The sequence below is a fragment of the Idiotropiscis lumnitzeri genome, chromosome 4, assembly GCF_059441095.1.
Source record: "Idiotropiscis lumnitzeri isolate Australia: NSW breed Sydney's pygmy pipehorse chromosome 4, RoL_Ilum_1.0, whole genome shotgun sequence".
Classification (NCBI taxonomy): Eukaryota; Metazoa; Chordata; class Actinopteri; order Syngnathiformes; family Syngnathidae; genus Idiotropiscis; species Idiotropiscis lumnitzeri.
The window spans coordinates 31,933,326-31,960,451 of NC_142394.1; the positions used below are offsets into that span (position 1 = coordinate 31,933,326).

General features: G+C 44.5%; 2 protein-coding genes across 5 annotated transcripts in view; both read left to right on the plus strand.

Moving 5' to 3' along the window:
• The window catches only part of shbg (sex hormone-binding globulin), a 32,445-nt gene extending 25,385 nt beyond the window's left edge, over positions 1 to 7,060 (plus strand). For both annotated transcript variants that reach the window (XM_088293828.1, XM_088293827.1), the window contains 8 exons: positions 370 to 548; positions 1,793 to 1,890; positions 2,419 to 2,608; positions 2,893 to 3,054; positions 4,727 to 4,883; positions 5,044 to 5,180; positions 5,260 to 5,464; positions 6,070 to 7,060. In XM_088293828.1, the coding sequence (XP_088149954.1) occupies positions 480 to 548; positions 1,793 to 1,890; positions 2,419 to 2,608; positions 2,893 to 3,054; positions 4,727 to 4,883; positions 5,044 to 5,180; positions 5,260 to 5,464; positions 6,070 to 6,200 (1,149 nt within the window). In that variant the 5' untranslated portion in view covers positions 370 to 479 and the 3' untranslated portion in view covers positions 6,201 to 7,060. The remainder of the gene's footprint in view (positions 1 to 369; positions 549 to 1,792; positions 1,891 to 2,418; positions 2,609 to 2,892; positions 3,055 to 4,726; positions 4,884 to 5,043; positions 5,181 to 5,259; positions 5,465 to 6,069) is intronic.
• Positions 7,061 to 8,795: 1,735 nt separating this feature from the next.
• The window catches only part of neurl4 (neuralized E3 ubiquitin protein ligase 4), a 20,355-nt gene continuing 2,024 nt past the window's right edge, over positions 8,796 to 27,126 (plus strand). Inside the window, exons 1-28 of one of the 3 annotated variants that reach the window (XM_088293824.1) lie at positions 8,796 to 9,017; positions 12,183 to 12,708; positions 14,037 to 14,102; positions 14,186 to 14,643; positions 15,320 to 15,431; positions 15,505 to 15,593; positions 16,512 to 16,584; positions 16,688 to 16,955; positions 17,050 to 17,231; positions 17,296 to 17,381; positions 18,199 to 18,361; positions 18,441 to 18,651; positions 18,724 to 18,800; positions 18,927 to 19,005; positions 19,074 to 19,243; positions 19,515 to 19,643; positions 19,713 to 19,858; positions 20,001 to 20,219; positions 20,339 to 20,437; positions 20,813 to 20,956; positions 22,334 to 22,501; positions 22,561 to 22,719; positions 22,792 to 22,971; positions 23,047 to 23,140; positions 23,973 to 24,080; positions 24,196 to 24,340; positions 26,662 to 26,774; positions 26,843 to 27,002. In XM_088293824.1, coding sequence (XP_088149950.1) covers positions 8,796 to 9,017; positions 12,183 to 12,708; positions 14,037 to 14,102; positions 14,186 to 14,643; positions 15,320 to 15,431; positions 15,505 to 15,593; positions 16,512 to 16,584; positions 16,688 to 16,955; positions 17,050 to 17,231; positions 17,296 to 17,381; positions 18,199 to 18,361; positions 18,441 to 18,651; positions 18,724 to 18,800; positions 18,927 to 19,005; positions 19,074 to 19,243; positions 19,515 to 19,643; positions 19,713 to 19,858; positions 20,001 to 20,219; positions 20,339 to 20,437; positions 20,813 to 20,956; positions 22,334 to 22,501; positions 22,561 to 22,719; positions 22,792 to 22,971; positions 23,047 to 23,140; positions 23,973 to 24,080; positions 24,196 to 24,340; positions 26,662 to 26,774; positions 26,843 to 27,002 — 4,646 coding nt within the window. The remainder of the gene's footprint in view (positions 9,018 to 12,182; positions 12,709 to 14,036; positions 14,103 to 14,185; positions 14,644 to 15,319; positions 15,432 to 15,504; positions 15,594 to 16,511; positions 16,585 to 16,687; positions 16,956 to 17,049; positions 17,232 to 17,295; positions 17,382 to 18,198; positions 18,362 to 18,440; positions 18,652 to 18,723; positions 18,801 to 18,926; positions 19,006 to 19,073; positions 19,244 to 19,514; positions 19,644 to 19,712; positions 19,859 to 20,000; positions 20,220 to 20,338; positions 20,438 to 20,812; positions 20,957 to 22,333; positions 22,502 to 22,560; positions 22,720 to 22,791; positions 22,972 to 23,046; positions 23,141 to 23,972; positions 24,081 to 24,195; positions 24,341 to 26,661; positions 26,775 to 26,842; positions 27,003 to 27,126) is intronic. The other 2 variants (XM_088293825.1, XM_088293826.1) reach the window with 2 other exon arrangements.

Consider the following 27,126-nt stretch of genomic DNA (forward strand, 5'->3'; position numbering starts at 1 on the left):
ATAGAAGGATCGCTAGATAGACATTTTTATATTTCATTAAATCAAATTAACATAGTCAGTGCAAAATCAAGAATATTAAATGAAAAGATTTGCATTTTCATTTTTAAATAATTGTATTCTATATTCTTAATTGGAGTGAAAAACAATTTCACTTATACAATTCAACAATTGCTGAATTTATTTGGTGGTATAAATATTGACATTTCGATACATTTTTAATCATCAAATCAGATTGTTTGAATGAAGCGTTTTGCATGCATTTTTCCTTTGGCTTCCAACACTCGGAGGTGAAAAGACTCCCAAGTGCCACCACTCGCTGCCCTTTTGCATGATGAACTGTGTGTTGTCCAAATTTGTTTATCCTGCTAGTCACAGCGTCCAAATCGATACAACGCCAACTCGCTTGCCCTCTGGACCGACACACAGTCCAGGACTGCTCACTCCTGGGGCAGTGCTCAGAAAGCGGCTCGACTGGCACCATGACGGCAGCTGGGCCACTGCTGCTCACGTTGAGCATCACGTCACTGGCGTGGGGGGTCCACGGCAAGGTATGGTAACCCCGCACTCAACACCATCGATTAAAAAAAGAATTCAAATCATGATATCGAGGGACCATACATTCTTGTTTGTTTGTTTTTTTTTCATGATTTTGACCCTTCCCACACTTTAAACTCTTCAAAACACACGCAATTTTCAACCAAGCCATACTGTATTGCTAATATATATTCATATATATATATATATATATATATATATATATATATTAGTGCTGGCAAGTGATTTATTATTTTTATTTTTTTATAACTAATTAATCACATTTTTCAACTACCATTTTTTGTGAAGCTTATAACAGATATTTACTTGAATATCTTGGAATTGATGCAAAATCACCAAATATGAAGTATATTCTAATAGCTTTCTTGGATTCTTGAATACGATCTAAATGGAGACATCTTTAGAGACATTTATTCTCGAAACATTTCTCAAAACTGCCCACAAGCGCCACACTCCAACAGTGTTGGTTTGCAAGGCCTAGTGGTAACTTAAACACAGTGTTTTGTTCTGAGACGTGCTAAAGATGGACAGCTAATAAGGCACAATATTTGCAAAGTATGCAAATTATTTTTGAAGTAAATTAAACTGAGTTAACTGAGTTAATTTTTTGGGATTAATCACCTGAGTTAATGCTTTAATTTTGTCAGCCATAATATATATATGTGTATATATATATATATATATGTGTGTATATATATAGAGAGAGAGAGAGAGAGAGATTATTTTCTCATTGGGCAATGAAATCCATCTGCAGCTGTGGAAGGTCTCTTCATAACGGGACAACAAAAACGTCCGGAAAAACCTATTAGAACATCAGGACTTGATTTGGTGCTAATCTGCTCATCAAAGACGTTTATGTGGTAGCAGGTGTTTGAAAAATGTCAAGAAAAGCCAATTTGAACGTTGGAATTTTATTTGGTCTTTGCAAATGTTGACACGGGTTTGTAAAGTGTCAGGGAAAACCGACTGGAACATTTCAACTTTATTTGATGTCAATCAAAATGGTTGCATCGGATTGGTTTATTTTGAGGACAGCCCCGCAGTTAGGGAGTGCACACATTTGCAACCACTTGATCTCAGCATCATGCCAGGTTTGTTTGACCAAAAACAAAAAAAAGACACCAAACATGAATGTGACCTTTGACCTTTACTACTCAGTTAGAAAAAAAATGCACCACGGTATATTGCAAAGGGGCACAGGTGGGCTAACAGAACTGAATGTTTTGGGGCTTTTCAGAACCAAGTCTCGGGCAGCGCTGCCGTGTACTTGGGCCAACCAAGAGATGTGTGGAGGCCGCTGATTCACATCGCTGTCAACCTCACCAAGATAAGAGAGTGCGTGCGTGTTTGAGGGTGCGGATGTCACGCCTTTTCAGACGTTTTGGGATCATGGGGCCCGTCATCATCCTGAGAATCATTCTACAGAGCATCTGCGCCCCAAAAACTCCCTAATCATCTTCTCCTCACGTGCTAGAGCCGAGCGCAGCCATCGGTGGGCAGGAGGCGGGGTCAAACCCTCTACGGGTCGCCAGCCAATCGCAGGGCACACAAAGACCAACAAACATTCACGCTCCATAATCATCATTTGAAGGAAAAGAAAAACAGATGCCTTAATTCGAATTAACAACTGGTTAATCTCTTTGGTGTAAAAAAAAAAAAGATTATTTGAAAATAAATCACTTTTCACATAATTCTTTTTATAATGGTTAATATATTTTGGTTTAAAATTGCTCCACACTACATTTTTATATATAGTGTACAATCAGAAAATAAGTGTAAACGTACAATTTCAAGAATGCATTTGAGAACCTGATTGCCATTTCAGATGTCTCCTCCTGTGACCTTTTGTGTGCTCTCGTGTAGCATCAAGTCATCTTTCCAGCTCCGGACGTACGACCCGGAGGGGGTCATCTTCTACGGGGACACCAAAAACGGAAGGGACTGGTTCATTTTGTCCCTGAAAGACGGCGTCCCGCTCATGCAGATCAGCCGCAGCGGCGTCCTTGTCAACGTGGCCGGTGGGCCCAGGCTCAACGACGGCCGGTGGCACACGGTGAGTTTCGCCACGTCCGCATAGTTTTCGCAGCGCTTTGCTTCTTTCCACATTTGTTATTAGTTTCAAATAAAAGCATTTAATTACTTTCTCAAAACATCCAGTGAGAACATTTCAATACAATGTAGAGATAGAAAGCGTTTTTGCATCATCATTTCAGCCTTTAATTCCATGGCCTTGGTATATGTGCCTTGGCCACCAGGGGGCAGACCACAACAAAATGTGTCCCAAGTGAGACATGCGGTTTTGTTTTCTCACCTGTGTTTGTCCCTGTGGCCGCCAAGCTGGAGCTGAGAAACCGTGGCCATTTTGTGATCCTCGACGTGGACAGCTCGCGGGCACTTGTCGTGGGTCTGCAGTCTGATTCCATAGAGGAGGTCGTTTCGGGGTCCCTCAGACTGGCGCTTGGCGGAATCCTCATTTCCAAGGAAAGGCTGTTTGTTCAGGTAGTGCAAGACCGCAATGCTTTCTTCCCAATTTTTGAAATATGCTTGAAAAGAAGTGCTGAAAACAAAACAAAACTGGAACGTAATTATAGAGCGTTAAAAGCTATTCTTTGGAAAGGCTAAAAACTAGCCTGGCGATGCATGTAGGCATGAATCGGTCTTCCACGCGACACACGTAAATACTGAACGTTGCCATTTCATTTCTGTTTCTTAGCAGTAAAACTTTGCCTTGTTTCGACCAACGCGGTGAGCAATTAGTCATCAAGCTCGACCAAAAGTTTCCTGATCTGAACTGCACACGCAACAAGTGAGCCAAGGGCCAATTGATGGCTTACTCGTAGCCAATGGCGGGCTTGAGGGCTGACGTTCGGCCGTCCAATAAATCAAAGCAGTCACAGTTAAGGGAAACTTAACTGTTTATTATGTTAGCCGGCCCACGATGAAATGAGCTCCCAGCTTTTATTACGTCCAGGCCTTACTTGTTGTATTTTTTTCTGTGTGTGAGTCACCACATAAGGAAAAGTTGACTTTTTATTACTTTAGCTTCCTAGTGAGCTAACGATGCGCTCGATGATGATGTTGGTGTCTCTGTCGCCACAGAACAGAGACACTTAAAGTGGAAGGGACTTGGAGAAAAAAAATTCAGAAGGAGTCCAAGCCCAAATAAGACGATTGCAATGATTACGTTGATGAAAACGCCAGGAAAACGATGGCGCTCTTTGTGCGAGTCGGGAACGCCCATCATCTACCCGGCTCGTTTGATCCGTGCTTGCGTGCTTGAGTGCGCGACCGGGTCGTCTTGACGCTGTGAAGATGGCGATGACAAGCTGTCTGGAAGTGTCGATCTCTCTCGAATGAAAGGGGTGAACCAAAAGCCACGCTCATGCTTGCGTTACGTTTGATGGCCAAAAGTGGCCCAAAGCAAAACATGCCAACTTGTCATTTGCTGGATCTTGAACACGTGACAACAGTGCCATCTTGCGTCTATCAGAGGTAGTGACGAGAGCGCAGGGAGCTTGACTTCCAAACACGAACAAATTTGATGCTCATCCTCGTGATTTGGTGCTCCAAATGGTGATTATTGACAAGTACTGTCTGCTCTTTTTTGGGGATCTTCACGACATGCTTGCGACTCGCTTGTATGCATCAATGATCGCGATTGTAGTTTGTCACGATTTCATTGCGGGCCATCGAGTACTTTTATTCAGTGAGCCGTTTTTCCATTTTGGAAAAAAGCAAATGAGCAATATCATCAACAGTTCAAGCGTCACCATTTGGCCCCACCCGCAAGTGGTGCAAAGTCCATTCAACACTCGCTTCACGTGGAGCAATTGGAGAAACCGCTCATTGCCACGCCCATATTTGATTGTTTCTCGTGACATATTACAATTTGGACAAAACGTGTCTCTTGCACTTGAAGCGAAAGTTACCTGTTTTTTTTCTTATGTTTTCCAGCCCGTGAGCCAGCGAACTTTTTTAGGAGCTAACAACCTCTCCAGCTAGCTCAGATTGTGCGACGTGTCACCGCCTCTCTTTGTGTTGTTGTGTTGGCGCCCACATAACTGAAACAAAGTTCAATCTTTATTTTACACAGCAGCGTCCCCGATGGATCCGTCTTTGAGGTCATGGTTCAGGCTTTGCGGGGTCTTAACGAAGCATTTTTACCTTGCAGTTTGAGCCGCAGATGGACGCTTGCGTGCGGGAAGGCAGCTGGCTGAACCTCAGCATCCCGTGGGAAACGGACGCTGACGAGATGCGGCCGTGCCATCGAAGCATCCAAGCCGGCAGCTTCTTCATTGGGAGCGGATTGGCCATTGTCAACACTTCAGGTGAGAGGAAGGACTGAAAAAATTGCCATTCGGTTCATGAAACATCACTATCGGTTGCCATTGAGCAGCACTTCGGACTCTCAAAGCCTTGCGCACCTTCTTTCGAGCGACATGGCGACACGTACTGCCTGATTTGTGTTATTTTGTGTCTCTTGAGCAGTTTTGCTGACAGAGTTCGAAGACAGCGTGACAATCGAATTGTGGGGCGATTTCGCCAAGATGGACGGGACCGTTTTAAGCATCGCGACTCCCGGGCAGGCGCTCGCGTTGGCTTTGAGTGCCAATAATAACACCAAGGTATTCTTGTGAGCTACATGTGAACAAACATTTTCCGCAATTGGCATCACAAAAAATCGACTTTGTTTGGGATTTGCAGAAAGTAACACTCTCCCTCGGCGGTCATCGGGTGAGTCTCAAAGAGAACTTCAAGAGGCTGGAGATGACCTTCCGGACCGATGCGCTGGAAGTGCGACACGGTGGACATGAATCAAAGCTTCCGTGGGCTTTCCTCAGCGCGCTCAAGAATTCCGAGCTTTTGACCAAATTGAGAGAAAGCCACATCGCCATCGGCGGCCTGCTCGGTGAGATTTGCGTTTCCAAATTCAGTGACGCCTCGACTTGCGAATGCCACAACGTGCGAGTCTTTGAGTTGCGACGTCGGAATCTTTTCAGCTTTGGGCGAAGGAAAACATTTCAGTAACAAGCAAAGTTTATTTGATAAGAGAGAATGTGTATCCAAGAAAAGCGATGCTCGCGACAGTCAGAAAATAATTGCCAAGTTTGCACCTTGAAGGCGCTTATTTGGAACATCAGCCTCCAAATTTGCACCTTTCGCAAGCAAATATGGACCTAAGGATCCAGATCTGCTTGATTAGTTTTAGCTTGTAATGCCATCCTTCACCACTAGATGACAAACGTGACTTTGGTGCAGAAGAATCGGGAACATTGAAATACTTTTTCAAACAATAAACTGCTCATCACAAAACGCAGCTTGGGGAACAAAATGGAGTCGGACAATCTCCTTTTTTGTGACAGTGTGGCCAAATGCTAACGCGCAACACAAAATAGCATTGACAGGCTAACAAGGCAAATTTCATTTGAAGAACATAAAACAAAAGAAATTCATGAATCGAGTTGCACGTGTCACCACGCAACGACGGTTAACTCCGATTCCTTTGCCCTTCAGGCGACGACGACGACGTCGGCTCTCACTTCTTGACGGGCTGCCTGGAGAAGGTTCGGATCCAAGGAAAGGATGTGGACTTGGATCAGGCCATCAAACACGGGTCCATCTCTTCTCACAGCTGCCCCGCGTGAAGCGCAAGCTTCTGGTCTTGCTTACTGAAAGACGATGATGTCATTCAGACTTTACATGCGCTGTTTTGGGGCATAATTGTGTTAGCGAGACTCTGAAATTGGACAATTGGGAACAAAATGCTTTCATCTTGGACTAAGATGACAATGTGTTGCGTTTCCGCTCCCTCGAGTGGATTTCGGAAATGACTTTTTGATGACTGCGATTGGCTGGCGACCAATTGACGCTGTGCTCCGCCTCCTGCCCAAAGAAACTTGCGAAGGGCTCCAGCACGCCCGCCACCCTCGCGAGGAAAAGCTGATCGGATCATAAGATGGATGAAGTTAAGGTAACGTGCACTGCAACAATACTTGACGGTGCCTAATCTCCCTTTTTTCTTAAGTATTTATCTTTCACTATTCACATTTTTTTAGTGCTGTGAGGCCATTCAATTTTTTTTAAGTAATTGTAAAAAAATCCATAATTAATAGCGATTAATCAAATTTTTTTCTACTACTATTTTTTGTGAAGCTTTTAACAGTTATTTACTTGAATAATATCTTCTAATGAATTTAAAATCATCAAATATGAAGTGTATTTTGAATCAAAGACTGTTCATATAGCTTTCTTTCATCCATGAATATGATCTAAACGAGTCGGGCATTTTTCTTCTCGAAACGTCTCCGGTCCATTTTGTTGTGTCCTCACGCAGCAACACTGCAGCATTTTTGCTTTGCACGGCTCGGTGGTGACTTGAGCACGTTGTTTTGTTCTGAGATAATGTGCTAAAGATGGACACATAATATGGTACAGTATTTGAATTTGGCTTTGCGAGATCTGCAAATTATTTTTGAAGTTAATAAAAGGGAGTTCAAATATTTAATCGCGTGAATTTTTTTAAATGAATCTCGTGTTATTGCTTTAATTTTGACAGCCCTAATTTTGTTTACATCTTATATTCATTTGTATTTGAGTGAGCCGAGCAAAGTAGGAATTTGAGTCCCTGTTTTTTTATTTTACTGTGCCATCCATCCATTATCTGTGCCACTTATACAAATATATAATTTTGAAGCTTGAAAAATTACAAGAACCTTGAAAAAACATGTGATAAAAAGATGCTACATTATTATACATTTTCATATTGTATCATGAAAATTATTTAAGAACCGTTTTAGCCCTCTAGGTTTGATGCTGGCTATTTATATCCACCCAACGTCACTTTTTTTTTTTTTTTTTTATATATTATAGCTGTAATAATGCAAATGTGATAAAACTAAGCTCAAAATCGAATTTGAAGAGATGAAAAAGAATGTTAAATAATATTTTATACCAAAACACGAACTGATGCTAGCTAAAACCTTCATGAAGTTGAAAAAAAAAAGTTAAACAAAAATTACAAGCGGCCATAAAGGGCTCTTGCAGCTTCTGAGATTTTTTGTAGAACTCGGGCTGTTAATGTGCTGCCAACCTTTGCGAGAGCTTCTTGACACATACAACCAGAGTTGCTTGGCTAAAAATTTTGAAGTGTGTTTTTGAGCCTTTTTTTTTAAATCACACAATAACCTAATGAAATATCAAGAGCTGGACACCTGACCCTTTTTTTGGCGGTCAGTACCCCGCCTCCGACGCGATCTCGGTATTGTTCCGACCTTGACCCTCCGGCCTTCGCAAAAATTATCGATCAATTTTTCGTAGGCCGAGGTCAAACATACCGTTATTTTCGCACTCTAGGTGGCACTACAGAGCCATTGTTTATGCCAACATTGCAAAGTTTGGTGAGTTTTCGTGCATATTTGGCGTTTCAAAAATGCAATCAAAAGACCGGGAAAATTATTATAGTCTGTTAGAAGTTTGTTGGTCCGTCAATAGGTTCGTTTTACATCCACTTATTTGCTAGCCTATTGAACTGGTGGCGGCTGCAACTGTTTTAACTCGGAAAAGAGCAAAATATTTTCATTTAAAGTTTAAAATTCTTAATTTAACCAGAATCCAGCTCCGCATGTTGGCCCAGATTAAATGAAATTCAAGTACTGTTTAGAATTACTGCTGCAGCAATATTTTAATCTTAATATTAATAAAAAAATATATATATATAATAATAATAATAATAATGATGGGCAGCACAGTGGCCGACTGGTTAGCACGATGGCCTCACAGTGAGAGACCGCATCAGTCGTGGGCTCCGGCCATCCTGCATGTTCTCCCCGTGCCTGCGTGGGATTCCTCCGGGTCATCCGGTTTCCTCCCACATTTCAAAAACATGCATGGCAGGTCGATTGAACACTCTAAATTGCCCCTAGGTATGAGTGTGAGCGCGGATGGTTGTTCGTCGACGTGTGCCCTGCGATTGGCTGGCGATCAGTTCAGGGTGTGACCCCGCCTCCTGCCCGAAGATCGCTGGGATCGGCTCCAGCGCGCCCCGCGAGCCTAGTGAGGAGAAGCAGTATAGATAATGGATGGATAATAATTATTATTATTTATATTAATGATGATTATTATTGTTGTTGATATTATTTCTCCCGGTCGCTGGTCGGGCCCTAATAAAGTATTTTAAAAATCACAGATTACGAAAGACAAGTAAACAACAGCCAGGCGGCTGCCACAAATGAGTCTGTGCCATGACGTCACTGTCGCAAACTAACGCGAGAGTCGTGAAAACTGGCCGCCCACTGAAGATGGCGGCCGAGCTGCATCCCCGAAGCGGAAAGCTGGTCGGCCTGTCCAACTCCAACCGCACCGCCCGGCGCAATCAACCTGTCCAAGAATTTAACCACGGCCTGGTGCTCAGCAAGGAGCCGCTGAGGGACCGGGACGTCTTCACTGTCCGTATCGACAAGAAGGTAAAAAACGAGCGCCCTCCATCGCTTGCTCGGAGCGGGGCGGGCGGCGGCGTCGGTGATGAGGCGGGCAACGCGAGGACGTCGCTCGCTGTCTCTGGGACGGGGCGGTGGGTCAGCGTTTGAGGGTGGTGGGCTTTTCTCTCTCCATCTCATCGACGTCTCTTTTCCAGGAATTTTACTGTTTAAGATGAATTCTCGTCTCGCGCAGTAAATGTTTTCAATGGTTCATTTCTTAACAGTAGAGCGTGTTAGTTAACCACGCTAATGAGGTGCTAGCACGAGAAGCGACTCTTGGCGAGTCCAATTTCGGTTGAGCAATTGAGCTCCGTAATGCAGCTCGACTTTTTTATTCGTTGTCTTCGGCGTCTCTTGTTAGCAGCTCGGCTAATGTCCTGCTCAATGAACCTTTCCATCATGACGTCACAACATATACTTCCGGGATGGCACCATTGGTAAACAAACCCTTCTAGGTTCATTTAAGGCAGAAAGAGAAAGCAAGTTAATGTTGTGTGTGATGCTTTCATTAGAATTACGTGTCCAGTGTCAGTTGAAAATAAGATGTGAATGGCTTTGAAGCCAGATGGGTACATTTGACGAGCGTTGGGTATTCCGTCAGTCCGTCACTGATGAACGCCCGTTTTGTTGACCTTTGACAATAGATTGGAAATTTACAAAATAAGACAGATTAAGCATGGAGAGAAGTGAGTAATCATCCGTTAGTGTAATTATCGCTAATCGGGTCAAGTCCCAACGGACCTCTCAGTTTGTCACTGACGGACGCCCGTTTTGCTGACTGAAACTAGCCCAGTGTGTCTCGTGTGTTTGTTCGCAGGGGATTACTTTGATTATGCATACCTGTGAGAGTGAGTGCTCTTGTTTTCAATCAGATCTCTGCAGGGATAGCAATAGGCTAAGGAGTCAGAACCAGAAGATGTGGTTTCACTTTGCTATGACAACACAATGTTTAAGTCTAATGATTCATGCATGCTTATTTATTTGCATATCAACATTTCAACAACTCACCAGAGAAGAGATAGTGAGTGTATTGGCAGAAGGATGCTGAGTTTCTAAGTACCAGGCAAGAGGTCGAGAGGAAGACCAAAGAGGAGGTTTATGGATGTTGTTAAAGAGGACATGAAAGTCGTTGGGGTGAGAGCAGAGGATGCAGAGGACAAGGTTAGATGGAGGCAAGTGATTTGCTGTGGCGACCCCTGAAGAGAAAAGCTGAAAGGAAAAGAAGATTTATTTGCATATCATCATTTATGCTTGTGCTTTTCTGTTAAATCATTTGCATTCAACACCGCCACGTGTTTGGTCGCTGGGTTGGTTTCTTCCATTGACCATTTATTGATTTTAATATGGAAACGCTTTGCACTTCCTGCACAGTAGGTGGCAGCATGCACCGAGCAGCTGTGAGCTATTCCTAAATGAAGAAGAAGGAAAAGAACGAGATGTTGCTCCGCCACTATTTCTAAACAATAATTGCTTTTTATTTATTCTGGTAAATTGGTTCGAATTTCGACTTGGTGGAAATTTTGACTCGTTAATTGACTTTTCTGTTATGGCACGGGTGTGTTTTTTGATGGCAAAATAACTGCCTGCTGTAGTAAATTGGCAGGCTAGCTAGTATGTTTTGATCAATGACTTCAAGACGACCTGATGAAACATTTTCCTCTTTTACTTGTGTAAAATTGCCCATCCACAAACCAGATGATGATTTAGTCTTGAATTCCTCGAGCGCTGGAACACATGAATGGCATTTCAATGCGAAAAACTGATTTGATATGCTCATAAATTGATTTACGAACTTGGTCACAGAACAAATTGAACTTGTAAGTCAAGACACACGTTGGTAAATCTGTGACAATGAAAGTAACCCGCAGTGGTCTCAGACAAAGTCAACCTGACCAAAGTAATTGAATGGCAGTTAACCAATGAAAAGCAGACATTGCTTTTGAATGGTGGTTGAACATAATTAGTGGAACAAACCGCCATTGACCAAAATAATGAAAGCCCACGAACAGAAAAGAATTTGACCAAAGTTCAACAAAGTGTCTCCTGTCATCAGCATCACTTGTTAGCAATCATTCGGCCCATTTAAAGAGCGACGAGCCGTCACTGTGCTGGTTGCCGACGTGCTTTGTACCACATGAAACATAAGACAATTGTCTCAGGAGATTAGAATGAAAAAGATAGACAAGCCCGTTAAAGGCATCTTGATGTTCCCGTAACTCCAACTGGATATATTTCAACATTTAACTCATTTGTTGCCATTGACGGATATAGAAGCCAAAAAGTACATTTTACCTGGGCAGGCAGTGAATGAGTTTTAACAACCACAGGACTGTAGTCAAGCTCCCTCCTCTCGAAACTTTGAACCTGTGGAACATGGCGTACTAAAATAAAGTGTAATTGCACATCCATTCCAGTTGTTGGCAGTGGCGCTCTCCTTGCCCGTTGTGCGCAGCGAGTAATAACGCAACTTAACTCTAGGTTTTTTTTGTAACGAAAATGCGATTTATAGTTGCGGCAGAGAGTGGGTGGTGGTGGTGGGGGTCACAAATTGTTTTCTTCTTGCTGGGTGGGGGGCGTAACAGAAAATAATTGAGAAGCACTGGTCTAGGTGAAGATAAGTTGAGTGCTTATGAAGTTGAGTCCATATGTTGACATATTATTGTTTCATGAAACATTAAAAGTTGACAGATTAATTATTCTTATTGATTTCTGTCTGTTTTTTGGGTAGAATTCTCTGAACTTGTCGTAGTGACTCCTTCAGACAACCAAACTTTGGGCTGATTGTTTAATTTCAAACTTCCTTTTTGGGCAGGAACTCCTGATCCTCAACTATTTGCCGATTTAACAAGTCAATATCAAATTGCCAAATTGGTTTCCTGTATTTGAAGTGGCCTTTTTTAACTTGCTAATATGTGTTGCTTCTTTTTATACTGCTGCACTCATTTTTTTTTTCTTTGCAAGCAGCATTCCTTCCTCGCAAAATATATCCCACTGGATGATCAAACAAATTGCTTTCATCCACCTGCAATTTTTAGTGGAGCAGTTGAGCGCCACCTCGCAAGCTCCTGCGTGATCTGTCAGAAAATGTTCCTCCTGTCCTGTGCCAGTTGCCCGTGTGTCTCATCTTTGCCCATTTCCAACACGTCGCAGGTGAACTCGTGGAGCGGCTCCATTGAGATCGGCGTGACCACGCTGGACCCCGCCCTGCTGGACTTCCCGAGCAGCGCCACGGGGCTGAAGGGCGGCTCCTGGATCGTGTCAGGCTGCTCGGTGCTCCGAGACGGCCGCTCCGTACTGGAGGAGTACGGCCGTGACCTGGATCAGCTGACCGAGGGCGACCGTGTGGGCGTCCAGCGCAGCTCCCGCGGAGAGCTCCACCTATGGGTCAACGGCCAGGACTGCGGCGCGGCCGCCAGCGGCTTGCCCTCCCAGCTGTGGGCGGTGGTTGACCTCTACGGCAAGTGCACGCAGGTGACGGTGGTGAGCTGCGAGCCGCCGCTTGTATCTGCTGAGCTAGAGACTGTCGCTCGGGACGAAGAGGAGTTGGAGGAGGAAGAAGAAGAGGAGGAGGAGGAGGAGGACGACCATGTGGTGGTCTGCGGAGTGCGGGAGGATGCAAGCATCACGGCGCTGATGAATGTGGCAGCAATGAATGGAGTCATGATAGGAGAGCAAGGTAAGGCAACGCCTCATACGTTGGCTATTCCAAATGAACCTGAATATCCAAGGTGGTGCAGGCAGCACAGACTGACAGGAGCAACCCGACAGCAAGAACTCATTTGACATTTGCCAGGATGGCCGAGTGGTCTAAGGCGCCGCGTTCAGGACCCAGTCTCCCCAGGAGGCCTGGGTTCGAATCTCGAATTTCCCCATTGTGGGACTAATAAAGGGCAAATTATTATTATTATTATTATTATTATTTTGACCCATGTTGATTTATCGGTGATGTGCTATAATAGACATGTATTTGTAATTGGCTATGTTCAATGGTTGTTAGTCATGCTCAAAAATTTCACACCAAGTCCCAACTAAAAAACTTTGCTCGTCAAGTTCCTGCACCATAACCAAGATTGTGGTAGAATAGCAGGTAGCAGTGTTCATCAAAAGCCAGGGAAGTTTTAGCCCTACAAAGTATTGAAGAATATTGTGAGCCGCTGCAAGATTATGCAAAGTTTCAACATCAACACTTTGCTCAAGTGTAGCAAAATAAAAAAAAAACTGTACTTTCTAATTCAAAGAAAATGTATTAATTGTCCCACAGTAATTGTTCTTAAAGATGAAACGCAACAACTGAGCTTTGGCAGTAATTTTCTCCGCTGCCACAAGAGGGAGCCCGCATACCACAACTTTAAGAACCATTAATGTAGCACAAACAATAACAGCAAAACAGTTTAACAAAGAAGTGGCTTACAAATAATTCAAGTTAGAAAAACACACATGTAAATGTATGTTACGTTGCCGTTGCACTGCTGTCCTATTAGTTGGCTCTTTGGCGCCATTTTGTGATATCTTTGCACCAAAGCAAACCAGAGTCCGATTACTGTAAAGTAGGGGTGGGCAAACCTTTTGATTGCCGCCACAATGGGTTCTAAAATTTGACAGAGGGGCCGGACCAGGAGCAGATAGATGGAGTGTTTTGGTAACCTCACCTCATCTGAGAAAAAAAAATACTTTTATAATTATAATAATTATCATTTAACTTTAAATCAAAGTAAACAAAAGTATTATGACAAAATATGTCTTTGACACACCACAATATTCAGAAAATAATACATTATCAAGGTTTATTCATTTAATTTTTTTTAAGTTCAGCGTGCCAGATTAAAACGTTTACCGGGCCGTAGTTTGCCCACACCTGCCGGAAAGGGACAAAAGTCCACCATCCCCTAAGCTCAAACCTATTGAGAACGGGTGCAGCGTCCTGAAAGGTCGCTACATGGCCTCATAGCAACGAACCACTTCAGTGGTATTTCAACACACCCCTGTCCCCCTTGTCGTCGTCAGTGCCTGAGCTTAGTTGCGGTCACAGCAGACCAGACAAGTTCCCCAACAACCTGGAGCCAGACGCAGGTACGAATGTTGCCATCAGGACGACGACTGATCATGTATAATATCGACACTTGACTTATTTGGTTTGTCTCGCCTCATGTCAGTTCTAACAGAGCACCAGCTCTTTGACGTGTTCAACAATGCAATAGTGTCTTTTTACCGAGCCGAGGACGAGGGTGGCGGCGAAGAAGGTGGCGGCACAGGAGTGGGCGGAGCCACAGGAAGTGACAACTCCTCGTCACGAAACGACACGAGGAGCGGCGGCAGAGGTGGAGCGCTGAGCAATGACAGTGGGGTGGGAGGGGCGGCCGCTGGCAACGCCAACGGTAGCCCCGCCAACTGCAACCCCGCCGGGAGCGGAGGGGGAGCCGGAGGCGGAGCTTCTGCGACAGTGACTGGCGGCTTGACCACCAATGACGTGTTGCTCTTCCACGAGAAGTGCGGCACCTTGATCAAACTGAGCAATAACAACAAGACGGCGGAGAGGCGGCGACCGCTGGACGAGTTCAACAACGGCGTGGTCATGACCAACCGACCGCTGCGACACAACGAGATGTTTGAGGTGAAAACAATCTCGGGATGAAATGAGCTCACTTTCAAAGTGGCGCGTTTTTTTTGTTTTTTTTTTACCTTTTGTAAAGTTAAACAATTACTAAAGGATAAAGTAGTGCAAAACAGTTGAATGTTCTGCTTTTATTTCATATCTTATTGGAAACGTTAACGGACCCCAAAAAGTTATTTTATTCCTTCTCATTTTCTAATGGCCAATTAGACGTTTGTCATATTTTATTCTGACAAATATTGCAATTGCCATCAGCTGCAAAACCTCATTTCAGTTGTCCCCTTTTTATTTACTCATTTTTTTAAATGAATTGATCTCGTTTTTAAATATATTTGATCAAATAGTTGGTTCATTATGCACAATACATTATAATGCAATGAATTGGTTCATTAATACTGATAACTTAAAATGCATTCAAAACATGAGTGATTTATTATTAAATTAATTTGACATTTTTATATTATATTTGATTAAACTGGTTCATTATCATGAAATTATAAATGAAAAAAAACGTGATTATTAAAAAAATTACAAAGTTGGTTTTAGTTAAATGAACAAATAATACAAAAAATATTTTATTTGATCAAAATAATGAGACTAATACAGCAAAAGCAACAAGCATTTCAGTTCTTCGGGTGATACAGACCACGAGATTCACTTGAAAATGCATTTCCAGATCCGCATTGATAAACTGGTGGACAAGTGGTCGGGTTCAATCGAGATTGGCGTGACGACGCACATCCCAAACAATCTGGACTATCCTGCCACCATGACCAATCTGCGTTCAGGTAACCCACAAAAAAGAAAACAACAAAATGTTAGCAAGCAAGCAACTGACAGATGTCACTTCGTGCCTGGCAGGGACAATCATGATGAGCGGCTGCGGTATATTAACCAACGGCAAAGGCACCAGGCGGGAATATTGCGAGTTTAGCCTGGATGAGCTGCAGGTGTGGAAGCACAAACACACACGTTCAAGTTGATTGATCAAAATCCATGAGAAATGGATGCATTCATTTTTTACAATGCTTTATTTATTTCTCTTGTAGATTCCCATCAATTTTATTTTTGTAATTTCTTATTTTCTGAAGTTGGTTAATTCATTATAGTTTAATGAATTACAAATATCTCAGCTGCGTATTGGTAGTAAGCAAGTTCACGCACATATATTACATTACATTATATTATGTTATTGTCAGGTTTAATCACCTAAGGAGTCACTGAACACAGGCAAAATGAATGAAAGGAAGACAAGAGTTTATCTTTTTACTCGCGAGGACAACGAACGGAGGTGTGCTCAGTTACATCTGCAACTTTGCTCTGAGGGTCACTCTGGGGAAGTCCCAAACTATACAATGTATTTGCACTAAAGGATGAAGGGAGAACCAGCAGGAACATGTAAACATTTCAGACACAAGAGGAAAAACTGACATCAATGGCAGTCGTTAACTGATTGTAAACACAGAGCAAATGGCAGTAGTAGACTGATAGGAGCCACCAGCGTGACTTTTGTTGTCCCCGCATGAAAGTCCATTGTTTCAGGGGTGTCTCGGTCACACCTCCTTTGATGTTGCAGATATTGATCCAGTCTTCAGGCATCCGCTTCTCCTGAAGTCTTCTCATCCATATGGTTCAAGCTTTGATCACACTGTGGAACAATTCTTATGCAATACTAATGGAGTAAAATATGGGACTTATATATAACTTGTATATTCAACCTAACAGTTTGTTTATTTTATGTTTCGGGTTATGGTTAGGGTTTTTGTTTTGTCATAATTTAACTATGGTGTATTATCTCTTGCATAATGTGTCTCCTTTAACGATGATGAGGATGAAGGTGTCACTGTGTTTCTTGTCATGATTCTCAGGAGGGCGATCACATTGGGCTGATGCGCAAAGCCAGCGGTGCGCTTCATTTCTACATCAATGGCATCGACCAAGGTGAGATGAAAAAAAAAAACCTCTGTCTCGTTTTGCTTGTTTTCATTGCTGTCAAAAGAGGTCAAATTTGAGTGAGGGTTAAGAAGATCACATCCTTATGAAGGTGTTGCAGCAGCACAGACCCCCGGCGTGGTGTACGGCGTGGTCGACCTTTATGGAATGGCCGTCAAGGTTACCATTGTCCACAATCACAACCACAGCGAGCGCCTCCGCCGCAACAACGCCATCATGCGGGCCATGTCACCCGATGTGGGGCGGCCCCGGCCCGCTCTCACCCCGGACGTCAATGCGCCCGAGCGGCTGCTCTTCCACGCCAACTGCGGCCAGAAAGCCGCCATCATCAGTAATGGCAGGACAGCGCTGAGGCCACAGTAAGCGTTCTGCTCCTTTCGCGCTTGTTCAAGGTTTTTTTTTTTTTTTTTTTTGGAATGCAGAACTTCACTCCTGTCATTTCCACTTTGCCAGTGCCACGGATGACTTCAATCACGGCGTGGTCCTCAGCAGCAGGCCGCTGCGCTCCAACGAAGTGTTCCAGGTTCGTATCGACAAGATGGTGGACAAGTGGGCGGGCTCCATCGAAATCGGTGTCACGACGCACAACCCCGCCTACCTGCAGCTACCCTCCACCATGACCAACCTGCGCTCAGGTCAAGCAAAATGTTCATTCAAGGAAAGAGCTTTGGATTGACCGGCTTTATTTCTGACCTCCAGGGACCTGGATGATGACAGGGAATGGTGTGATGCACAATGGAACAACAATTTTGGATGAATACGGACACAACCTGGACCGCCTCAAAGTGTGTACAAAAGAAAAATGTTTTGTTAGAATATAATAATAATAATAATATTTTCCTTTATTAGTCCCACAATGGGGAAATTCGAGATTCGAACCCAGGCCTCCTGGGGAGACTGGGTCCTGAACGCGGCGCCTTAGACCACTCGGCCATCCTGGCAGCCATGCTTACACACGTCCACAAGCTCGCGTGCACATACACAAAACCTGGTAACCGTGTTTAGAAAAACAAAAAAAAAAACAACATGGCCAGGCACCAAGAATCCATTTGACCAAAGGGAATTCGCCCACGTTGAGACGTGTCACAGCGAGTGCCGCCATCACAGATGATTCCCATTCATATCGCCTTGCTGCAACAAAATCCATCTCAGGGGGCGGACATTTTGCCTCTGCTCAGCTGTGATTGGTCGTTACCTGAGCAACTGCCTTGTCATTTCCAACGTATTATTTATTGGAAAGAAGATTTTTGTGTTGACTTCCCCTTGAACCCATTACAACCTGATACAAAGAAAATGACAGTCAAGCATTCCCCCAGCCAAAATCTGCCAATTTTTGCCAAATTTTCTGTTTTAAAGTTAGACAGAAGGCAATGTTAAATATTCCCTCTGTCATGGATATCTTTATTATTGTAAGAATGAAGGGACCCAAAAAAAAAAAAGCAAGTCTCTTTTTTTTTTCCATGATATATTTTTTATTCTGTCAAATATTGGAATCGGCATCCAGATGGCTCGGGTCCTATTCAATCTATCCCTCATTTTGACCGCATAGAAACTTTTTTTTTTTTTTGTTCTTCTCACGGAAACGCATGTTGGCCGACGCAGGCCGGCGACACCGTCGGGGTCGTGCGCAAAGACGACGGCAGCCTCCACTTCTTTGTCAACGGTGTCGCTCAGGGCCCGGCGGCTTGGAACGTGCCCCCCAGCGTCTATGCCGTGGTGGACCTCTACGGCCAGGCCGCTCAGGCCACCATCATGGACGACATGGGTGAGACCACAACCGAAGGGCAAACACAAAAGCCACCTTTTGACAAGCGCCAAACTCAAACGTTGCCCTCTGCGCTTAGTGGACCTCCCCCCTCTGCCGGAGGACGGCTCCGAGGGAGCTGCAGCCATGTCCCCTGGGAGCCCCTGCTCAGTATTGGGCGCCGGCACCACCACCGACCTTCGTTTCCACCACCTGCATGGCACCAACGCCGTCATCACCAACGGGGGGCGCACCGCTTTGCGCCAGAACTGCCGCAGCGAGTTCAACGACGCCATTGTCATTTCCAACAGGTGAGGACTTTCAACAGATAAAGCCGCTTTCTTCTCGGGTCGGATCGAGACGCATTTCTCGGCTCGTTGTAGGTGCCTTCGTGATGGGGAGCTCTTTGAAATCATCATTCAGAAGATGGTGGACCGCTGGTCAGGTTCTATCGAAGCAGGTCAGCACTGTACATAATTATGTGAGCCCCTGCTGAATTTGTAAGGTTGGCCAAAGAGATTGCAATTTTTTTTTTTAGTTGTCCCCCCTCCCCACTCCATATTCACTTGTGTGTCTTTGTGTGTAGGCGTGACTGCCATCAGGCCTGAAGAGCTTGAATTTCCCAACACTATGACTGACATCGACTACGACACGTGGATGCTCAGGTATCCGAGCGTGGCTCTCCAACATGCGCTTGAGTCCGATACACTGACGTCTGTGTCGTTTCCATCAGCGGGACGGCCATCATGCAAGACGGGAACACGATGCGCAACAACTATGCCTGCGATTTGGACTCGCTGACGTCGGGCTCGCGCATCGGCATGATGCGCTCAGCCATCGGTGACCTTCATTATTACATCAACGGCGAGGACCAAGGTGTTGCCTGCTCCGGTCTGCCACCAGGTCAGTGAAATTGGACGTTCGTTTTGCTTCAAACAAATTGGGTCTTTTTTTTCTTTTCTTTGGCATGGTCAATTTACCGTCACCTTGAGGCTGCCATTGACATTTTAATGATATTCTCCTGTAAGTGGTTAGTTTTTTGTTTTTTTACTGCAAACTACACCTTGAAGTTGTGTGGCTCTTACTTTTTGTGCGTGTTCGAAGAGCTTGACATCGGGTGTTGGACGAAGCTGTCTGTCTGTTTTTATTGTCTTTTTTTTTTTTCTCCCCCCAGATGTGTTTGCCGTGATCGACCTGTATGGTCAGTGTGTTCAGGTGTCCATCACCAGCTCCTCTGGTCCACTGGACAACAGCTTGTGCACCAGCAATATCACTGAGAAGAGCTTTCCAATCCACTCTCCAGGTGGGGAAGATGCCCGATGTCGGAACTCAATTCTTTGCTAACTACCTCGCCATGAATGTGTTTGCATAGCAGCAGGAGTTGCCCACCGATTCCATGGTAAGCACGGTAAGAACGTGGTGCTGCTTGGCGAGGGGTGTCAGGCCGTGCGAGCGGGAGGTTATGCCCACGGCATCGTTTTCAGCAGCAAGGAACTCAAAGTGGATGAGCTGTTTGAGGTACGCAATTAAATGAAGTGCAAATATCAGATGAAGATGAAATATCTCGAGACGTTTCTCTCTCTATCTCTCTCTATATATATATATATATATTTATTTATTTTTTTATGTATTTATATTTTTATTTATTTATTTTGTGCAGGTGAGGATTGACGAGATGGACGAGCAGTGGTGCGGTTCGCTGCATGTGGGCCTGACCACGCTGCCGCCCCCCGAGCTCCCATCGTGCCCGCTCTCCGGCTTCTCGCCCTCCCTCCCACAGCTTCGCACCAAGGTCACATGGCTTCTTTGCGGCTCTGAGGTCCGTCGAAATGGCGTGCTGCAGCGTCAGAACTACAGCTGCTCACTGGATCGGCTGATGGTGAGCCGCAAACCCGGACGGCCCCCCACCCTTCCAAGAAATGTTTTTTACGACAACTTGATTGCTTTTCTTGATGCTCAAAGTTTTTACAGTCATGCACAAAAGGGTTTGTTTCTTAGGTTGGGAACCGCGTGGGTGTAAAGAGGTGCAGTGATGACACCATGCACGTCTTCATTGATGGCGAGGACATGGGGCCTGCAGCCACTGCGGTCGCCAAGGTGCACTTAAACATACGCTAGCTTTACAGTACTCTTACCATTGCAGTATTTTCAATCATTCAGTCGTTTTTATCATGACAGCGTTTCCCCCTCTGTATAATGGACCGGCATTAGGAGTGTTTCCTTACACTTTGATACGTTTATACTGTGTATATTTGCATGCTTTTTATGAATGTCTGCTGCTAATGTTAGACATTAACGGCTACATTACGCCGCCGACTCTGTGTGATCTAAATCTTTGCTGCTGTAACACCTCAAATTTCCCCATTGTGGGACTAATAAAGGACATCTTTATCTTTTTATCTTTATCTTTAGCTTTGCACAAGCATTGTATAACATGCATTTCCTGCTTTTGTTGTTTTGTTTTTTTCCAAGAACGTGTACGCAGTCTTGGACCTGTATGGCCGAATCACTGCCGTGTCCATCGTCAGCGCCACTTTGATTGAGGACGGGGAGGCCTTCAAAGCGCCATCACTCTCCTCAGGAAGCTGCAGTGAAGGAGAGGATGACAGCACACCGGTCAGAGAGGGACACGTCATGATTTTGTCTTTTCCATTTGTTTCTATAGATCCAAACCTTTTTTTTTTGTCTGGCCAAACTAAACTCCATTAATAATAAGTGGGACGAAATCACTTTGCATTTTCGTGGCCTAATAAAGACAAGACGAAAATGTTGGGCTAAAATCTTTGGACATTTTAGTTCACGGGCCAAGATGAGAACAAAACAAAAGAATTATTGGGGTTGATTACAGTTGTCTTGAGAAAGTTCTCGCGCAACGCGAGATTAGTAGATTGAAACTGAGTTGGAGGGGCGATGGCGGACGGTCGACCGGCAAAAGAAGCTAAAGTGGTGGCTTGCTTTTGGTAGAAGCGAAGGAATGTGAGTGCAAGAAGATAGCAAAGCTAAAAAGACACAAAGCCATCGTGAAAGTAGCACAAACGTCTTGTGTGAGCTTGTCGCATGAAGCGAAAGGAGTCACGACTGCAATTGCGTGTCAAGTTGAATTTGCACGCACAAAGTGAGCGGCGCATGGATGCATCCCACACTTAATAAGAACAACTTTAGTTTTCGTACAAGAAATAGCCTGAATGTATCGGCTGTGTTTTGAATGTCTGGGATTGACAGTTTTGCGATATCCAAATGTGGCCCATCCATTTTCTGCCGCGTATCCAAAATGTGGTCGTAAGATTAAAAAAAAAAAAGTTTGCGAAGTCGCAATGTACTCACAGAACCATCTCAAGGACATTTGATTTGAATTGGCATCAATATTAATAAGCATAAAACATGCATAAAATAGAATGATTGTTTTTAGTATCAGTTTGAAATGGATTGTTAAATGTTTTATGCACAAACGATTCAAATATGTTCTGACAGTTTTGACTAAAACCAATCAAATTGTTTATTGGGTATTGGACTAAAATAAAAACTATAAAGACTAATACTCGAGTTACTGTCGAGTTTAACTTGACAAAATTAAAATGGGATGAGGTTGACTAAATGTGATTTCAAACTAACAAACGTGACGGAAACTTCAAAATGTCTGATAAAATGAACACTCGGTGGCATCGAACTTAATTTACATCGCGGCAGGCTAGCTGAATGCTAAATCACAATGCAAAATACCATAGATCAGCTAAATTGCCTTGCATCTGTTTTTTATTTATTTTATTTTTTTAAGTCTTTTGCAGATGACAATATTTGTCAGAGGAAAAGGCCGATCACTGATTCATCAGATGAATAAAAAAAAGTATAAGCAGTGTAATGTCTAAAATAAGCTTTTCCTTTTTCCTTGAATGTTCTCCAGTTACTCAAGCTTCCTTCCACATTCCAAACAATGCAGATGAGCTCAACCGACGATTCTAAAACGAGTCTTTATTTTTGACTGGTTTCTTGCAGGCGGCGGGCGAGCCGTGCGTGATGGTGCCCACTGCCGTGGCCTTCCTAGAAAACCACGGCAAGAACATCCAGCTGTCCAACCAGAGGCTGACGGCGGCCCGAGTGTCGAGCTACAACCAGGGCCTCCTGGTTACCGCTCAACCTTTGACCCCGCAGCAGCTCTTCCAGGTATCTGGCAGGGGGCAACATTTCGTCCACCTGCGTTGACATTCCTCTTGGTTGTCCAGTTTCAGATCGACCGCCTCAATCCATCGTGGACGTCGTCGCTGTCGCTCGGGGTGATCGGTCACTCCCCGGACAGGCTCAATTTCCCCTCGACGGCGTGCTGCTTGAAACGCTCGGCGTGGCTGCTGCAGAGGGACTCCATTTTCCACAACTCCCTCAAAGTAGCAATCCCGACCGACTTCCCTGATCAGAAATGTGACGGCAAATTGAGCGCAACCTGTCCCCCTCCTCAGATATGCGAGAACTACGGTCCCAACTTGGACACGTGTCCTGAGGGGACATTGTTGGGTCTGCTGGTGGATGCCAACAGTTGTCTCCACCTTTACGTCAACGGCATGGACCAGGGTGTGGCAGCGCAGGACATTCCCTCCCCCTGCTACCCCTTCATTGACTTGTATGGACAATGTGAACAGGTACACCTTCGACATTGTCGATGAAAAACTGCAATCAATTCAATAATATCTTGACTCTTTGTGCTATCCGATCAGGTTACTATAGTAACGCATAACATGCCAGCTGTAGGTGGAGAAGGTGACAACGCCCGCTGTCAGGGCGACATGGAGAAGGCGGACATGGTTGACGGTAGATATCTACAAATGTTTACAATTGACTATTAGTAGCTTAAAATAAGTCCTGAATGTTGATGGTGTGTGCGTGTATTAGGGCTCGGCGATATGTCCTCAAATTAATTTCACGATAAATTGAGAAATATACCTTGATAACAATAAATGTGCAATAAATTCCCCCCATGGACCAAAATAAAAATAAATGCAGGAAATGCATATTCACTGCTTTTTTTAAATTGACCAACTGGTAAACATTACTTTCAATGAAAAATAAAAGTACAAAAATCATTTGTATAAACATTCCAAATAGCTTGCTTTGCATGACTTGAACAATCTCACAAAGAACAGGAGAAAAAAGGTACCACTCGCAAAACCTTTTTATATATATATTTTTATATATATGTATATATATATATATATGTGTGTGTATATATATGTGTATATATAATAAGTATGCAAATGTTTTTTTCTGTAAATCAAACTGAGTTAACGGAGTTAAAAATTTTAACTGAGTTAAAAAAAAATAGGATTAATCACCTGAGTTTGAGTATACCCACTTTGAAAATTTCATTCAATATCTTCATGAATGTTTATTTTTCCCCAAATTTTCTTTTTCATGGCATGTATGTTTGACTCCTAACATGAAAATACGTTTGATGATATAATATATGGATGGCCAAAATTTTTACTTTCTCTCTTCTGACAGCATTAGTGTCTTTTTCAAACAACTGTAAACGGTCAAAGCGATCAAGTCTCCTCGCGACTTTGATTTCAAGTTGAAATTCATCTGAGAAAAGAAGCCGAGCCCAAAAAGATGACGACTTTTCTGCTGTGTATTTGGCGCGCAGGCATCAAAGAGAGCGTGTGTTGGACACCCCCTCCGGAGGTCAACCCCAACAAGTCGTGCGAGTACCAGGCACTGTGTTCCCGCTTTAAGGACCTCCTCACCCTACCAGGTGACTTTGACCCTCTCGCCTCTCACATATTCAGAGGTGGCCAAAGTCCTCCCAGTCTCAACGCAAGCGAGGCGCTCATCTCAAATGCTCGACATCTTGTCGTCCGTGCTGTCAGACGGCTACTTCAGCGAAGAAGCAAAGTACAACCTGTGCTACTGCGAGTCCTGCCACAAGCTGCGAGGCGACGAGGCTTATTACAAGAGAGGAGAGCCGCCCCGAGACTACGCTCTGCCGTTCGGATGGTGCTGCTTCGCCCTCAGGTGAGAAGAAACCCGTTCCAGTCTCATGACTTGAGTTCAGTTTGCACTTTTTGGACTTGGGACCTGCTTGTAGGACGACCCGTTTCCATGACGATGTGCATTTAGAAGATGATCAGTAAGCACAGCGAACCCGCGTATCACACTTGCTCCAAAATCCGGCAAGTGGTGAAACCAGAACTGTTGGCGCTAACGAAATATCGCGTGCATACGATGGAAAAGTTTTTTGGGTGCGGCGGTCGACTGCTCGGAGATGATCTTGTTGTCTTGACTTTGAAGGTTTTCTTTTTGCCTTCCTCTGTCTTCTTCCACGCATGTTGGCAAATGCGCAGTGACTTGCCGTCACGCTTGAAATAGGCCAACAGATTGATTGATTACAAATTTGAAGGCGGCCGTGGTGCCAAGGAGAAGACAACGCTTGCTTGAACACGACCTTTTGGGTCCAATTAGTTTGACCAGGCCAATTTCACGAGTCGATTCATTTTATCCATCCATCCATCCATCCGTCCATTATCTATACCGCTTCTCCACACACGGGTGCTCGAGCCTATCCCAGCGATCTTCGGGCAGTAGGCGGGGTCACACCCTGAACTGGTTGCCAGCCAATCGCAGGGCACACGTCGACGAACAACCATCCGCGCTCACACTCATACCTAGGGGCAATTTAGAGCGTTCAATTGACCTGCCATGCATGTTTTTGGAATGTGGGAGGAAACCGGATGACCCGGAGGAATCCCACGCAGACGCGGGGAGAACATGCAAAACACAGTGTTCTGAAGGTTTGCATGTTTATAGAATCATCCCTTTGAGTTGTGATTAATAAGGGGATATTTTCTGAATGAATGTTATTTTGTTACGGTTTTATGATTTACACAGTCATATGGTGAATAATTGTGCATCGTTTGACATTCTGCTGTATTGTTAATACTGTTTGCCTTTGATATTGGTGTGGCGCATATAATAGACAATGTGCTTATTTCGTCGGTCGCGGGATATCTCGCGCGATCCCGATTGATGACGTGAGAGATTGTGCACTTGACCAGAAGAGAAGGGAGTGTGCGAGTCGCGGAAAGGAGTCAGTTGGAAGAATACTGTTCTCATCGCCAAGAAGGATCGCAAACTCGTACGCCAGCAAAGTGGATCGGTGACGTTAACCCACGTCGTCCATCGAACCAAGTGTCGCCTCGGAAAAGGAGGATTCGGCGCGGTGGATTGTGCTGCCTTGTGTGTGGCGTCTCTGTCGGAGATCAAGCTAGCGAGCATCCAGGCTAGTTAGCTTCAGTGGGCTAAGTGCGGCCATTCTCCCTCGCGGCAGAGCCCCGTTGTCCTCGGACAGTTCACCCAGCCTTTCCCTCGCCATTGAGGATCGACCTTCACCCCCCCTCTTGGATGAAGATAATTCTCCGCTCCCACCGGCGCTTCCTAAGCCCCCCCCCTTCGACAATTGCGCACTTGGATCCACCTGCTTCGCCGCGCATAGCTCGGGATACATCAAGAAGGCGGATTTCCCCGATGTCAGCCTCCATTCACGAGCTCCACCAACCCGGGCATCAAATTGGTACCATTTAATGTTATACAAGGACATTGAGTTCGATTGCATTGATATAAGGGTGAATTAGATCTTGTAATTTGGCTGAATAATTATTTCTAAGAATATTAAATGTGTATTCTTGCTAATTGAATATTCATGGTGTTATTGTGCCAAAGTGATTGTCATTATTGCATGTTAATTTCCCTCAATTATTATAGTGATAAGCGAAGAGTAAAATTATTTGATTGTTAATTTGGTAAATAGGTTATCCCCTCAGGTAAATATACAGTCCTCTATAGGCTCCGGCACACACAGGATGGCCGGAGCCGGGATCGAACCCACGATTGATGCTGTCTCTCACTGTGTGGCCATCGTGCTAACCAGGCGGCCACCCTGGCCCCCTGGATTCATTTTAGTTTTTGAAATAATCCTCTTTGAACCACAATTCCAAAGCCATGTCTGATTCTCATTATTTAGTTCTTATAACTTTTGTCAAATCCTTTTGCTCTCTCTTGATTGATTGATTGATTTTATTTATTATATTTTAAAATCAATAGCGTTTCCATTACAATGGAAAACGTGAATTTGAGAATCAAGTGAATTGAGTGAGTTCAACTCATAAATCAATCTGCCACCCTAGAGTGTAAAAATCGCCAAATAAGGCTCGCTTCCAATTTATGTTCTTGGTAAGGTTTTGTGACTTGCCTAATTAACACCAACTTGCTCCATTTGACACAGCAAATTGAAAGGTTCCACCTCGCAAGTAACTTGGCACTTTGGTTCCCTTTCCTAGGATCAAGCCACACTGCGAGGTGTCCACCGCCCTAAAGAAGTGGCACATTGCGTACCACGGCACCAACGTCGGGGCGCTGCGCCGCACGCTGGACCACAGCCAGCTGCTGCCCGGTAGCAAAATCCGCTCTTGCTCTTTAGCTCACCTCACCGTTGATCATTCCGATGAATTGTCGCCGCAGGCACGTCGTCCATCTTCTCGGTGGCTCCGGCCAAGGCGGAGGGCCCGGACGGCTACGGCGATCCAGATGAGAACAGCGCCCCCGGTGGCGAGGTGCCCAGAGTCAGGCTCTCGCCCACCATGCGCTACTCCGGTTTGGAGACGTTTGCTCCTAAAGTGCAGTAAGTTGACCTCGACCGGCCGTCGTTCTTTCCACTTTACCGCATCACATACAAACAAAGGCCAATTCTGACGACGTCGGGATGTTGTGTCGAACGAAACTAGAAACCAAATACACAAATTCGT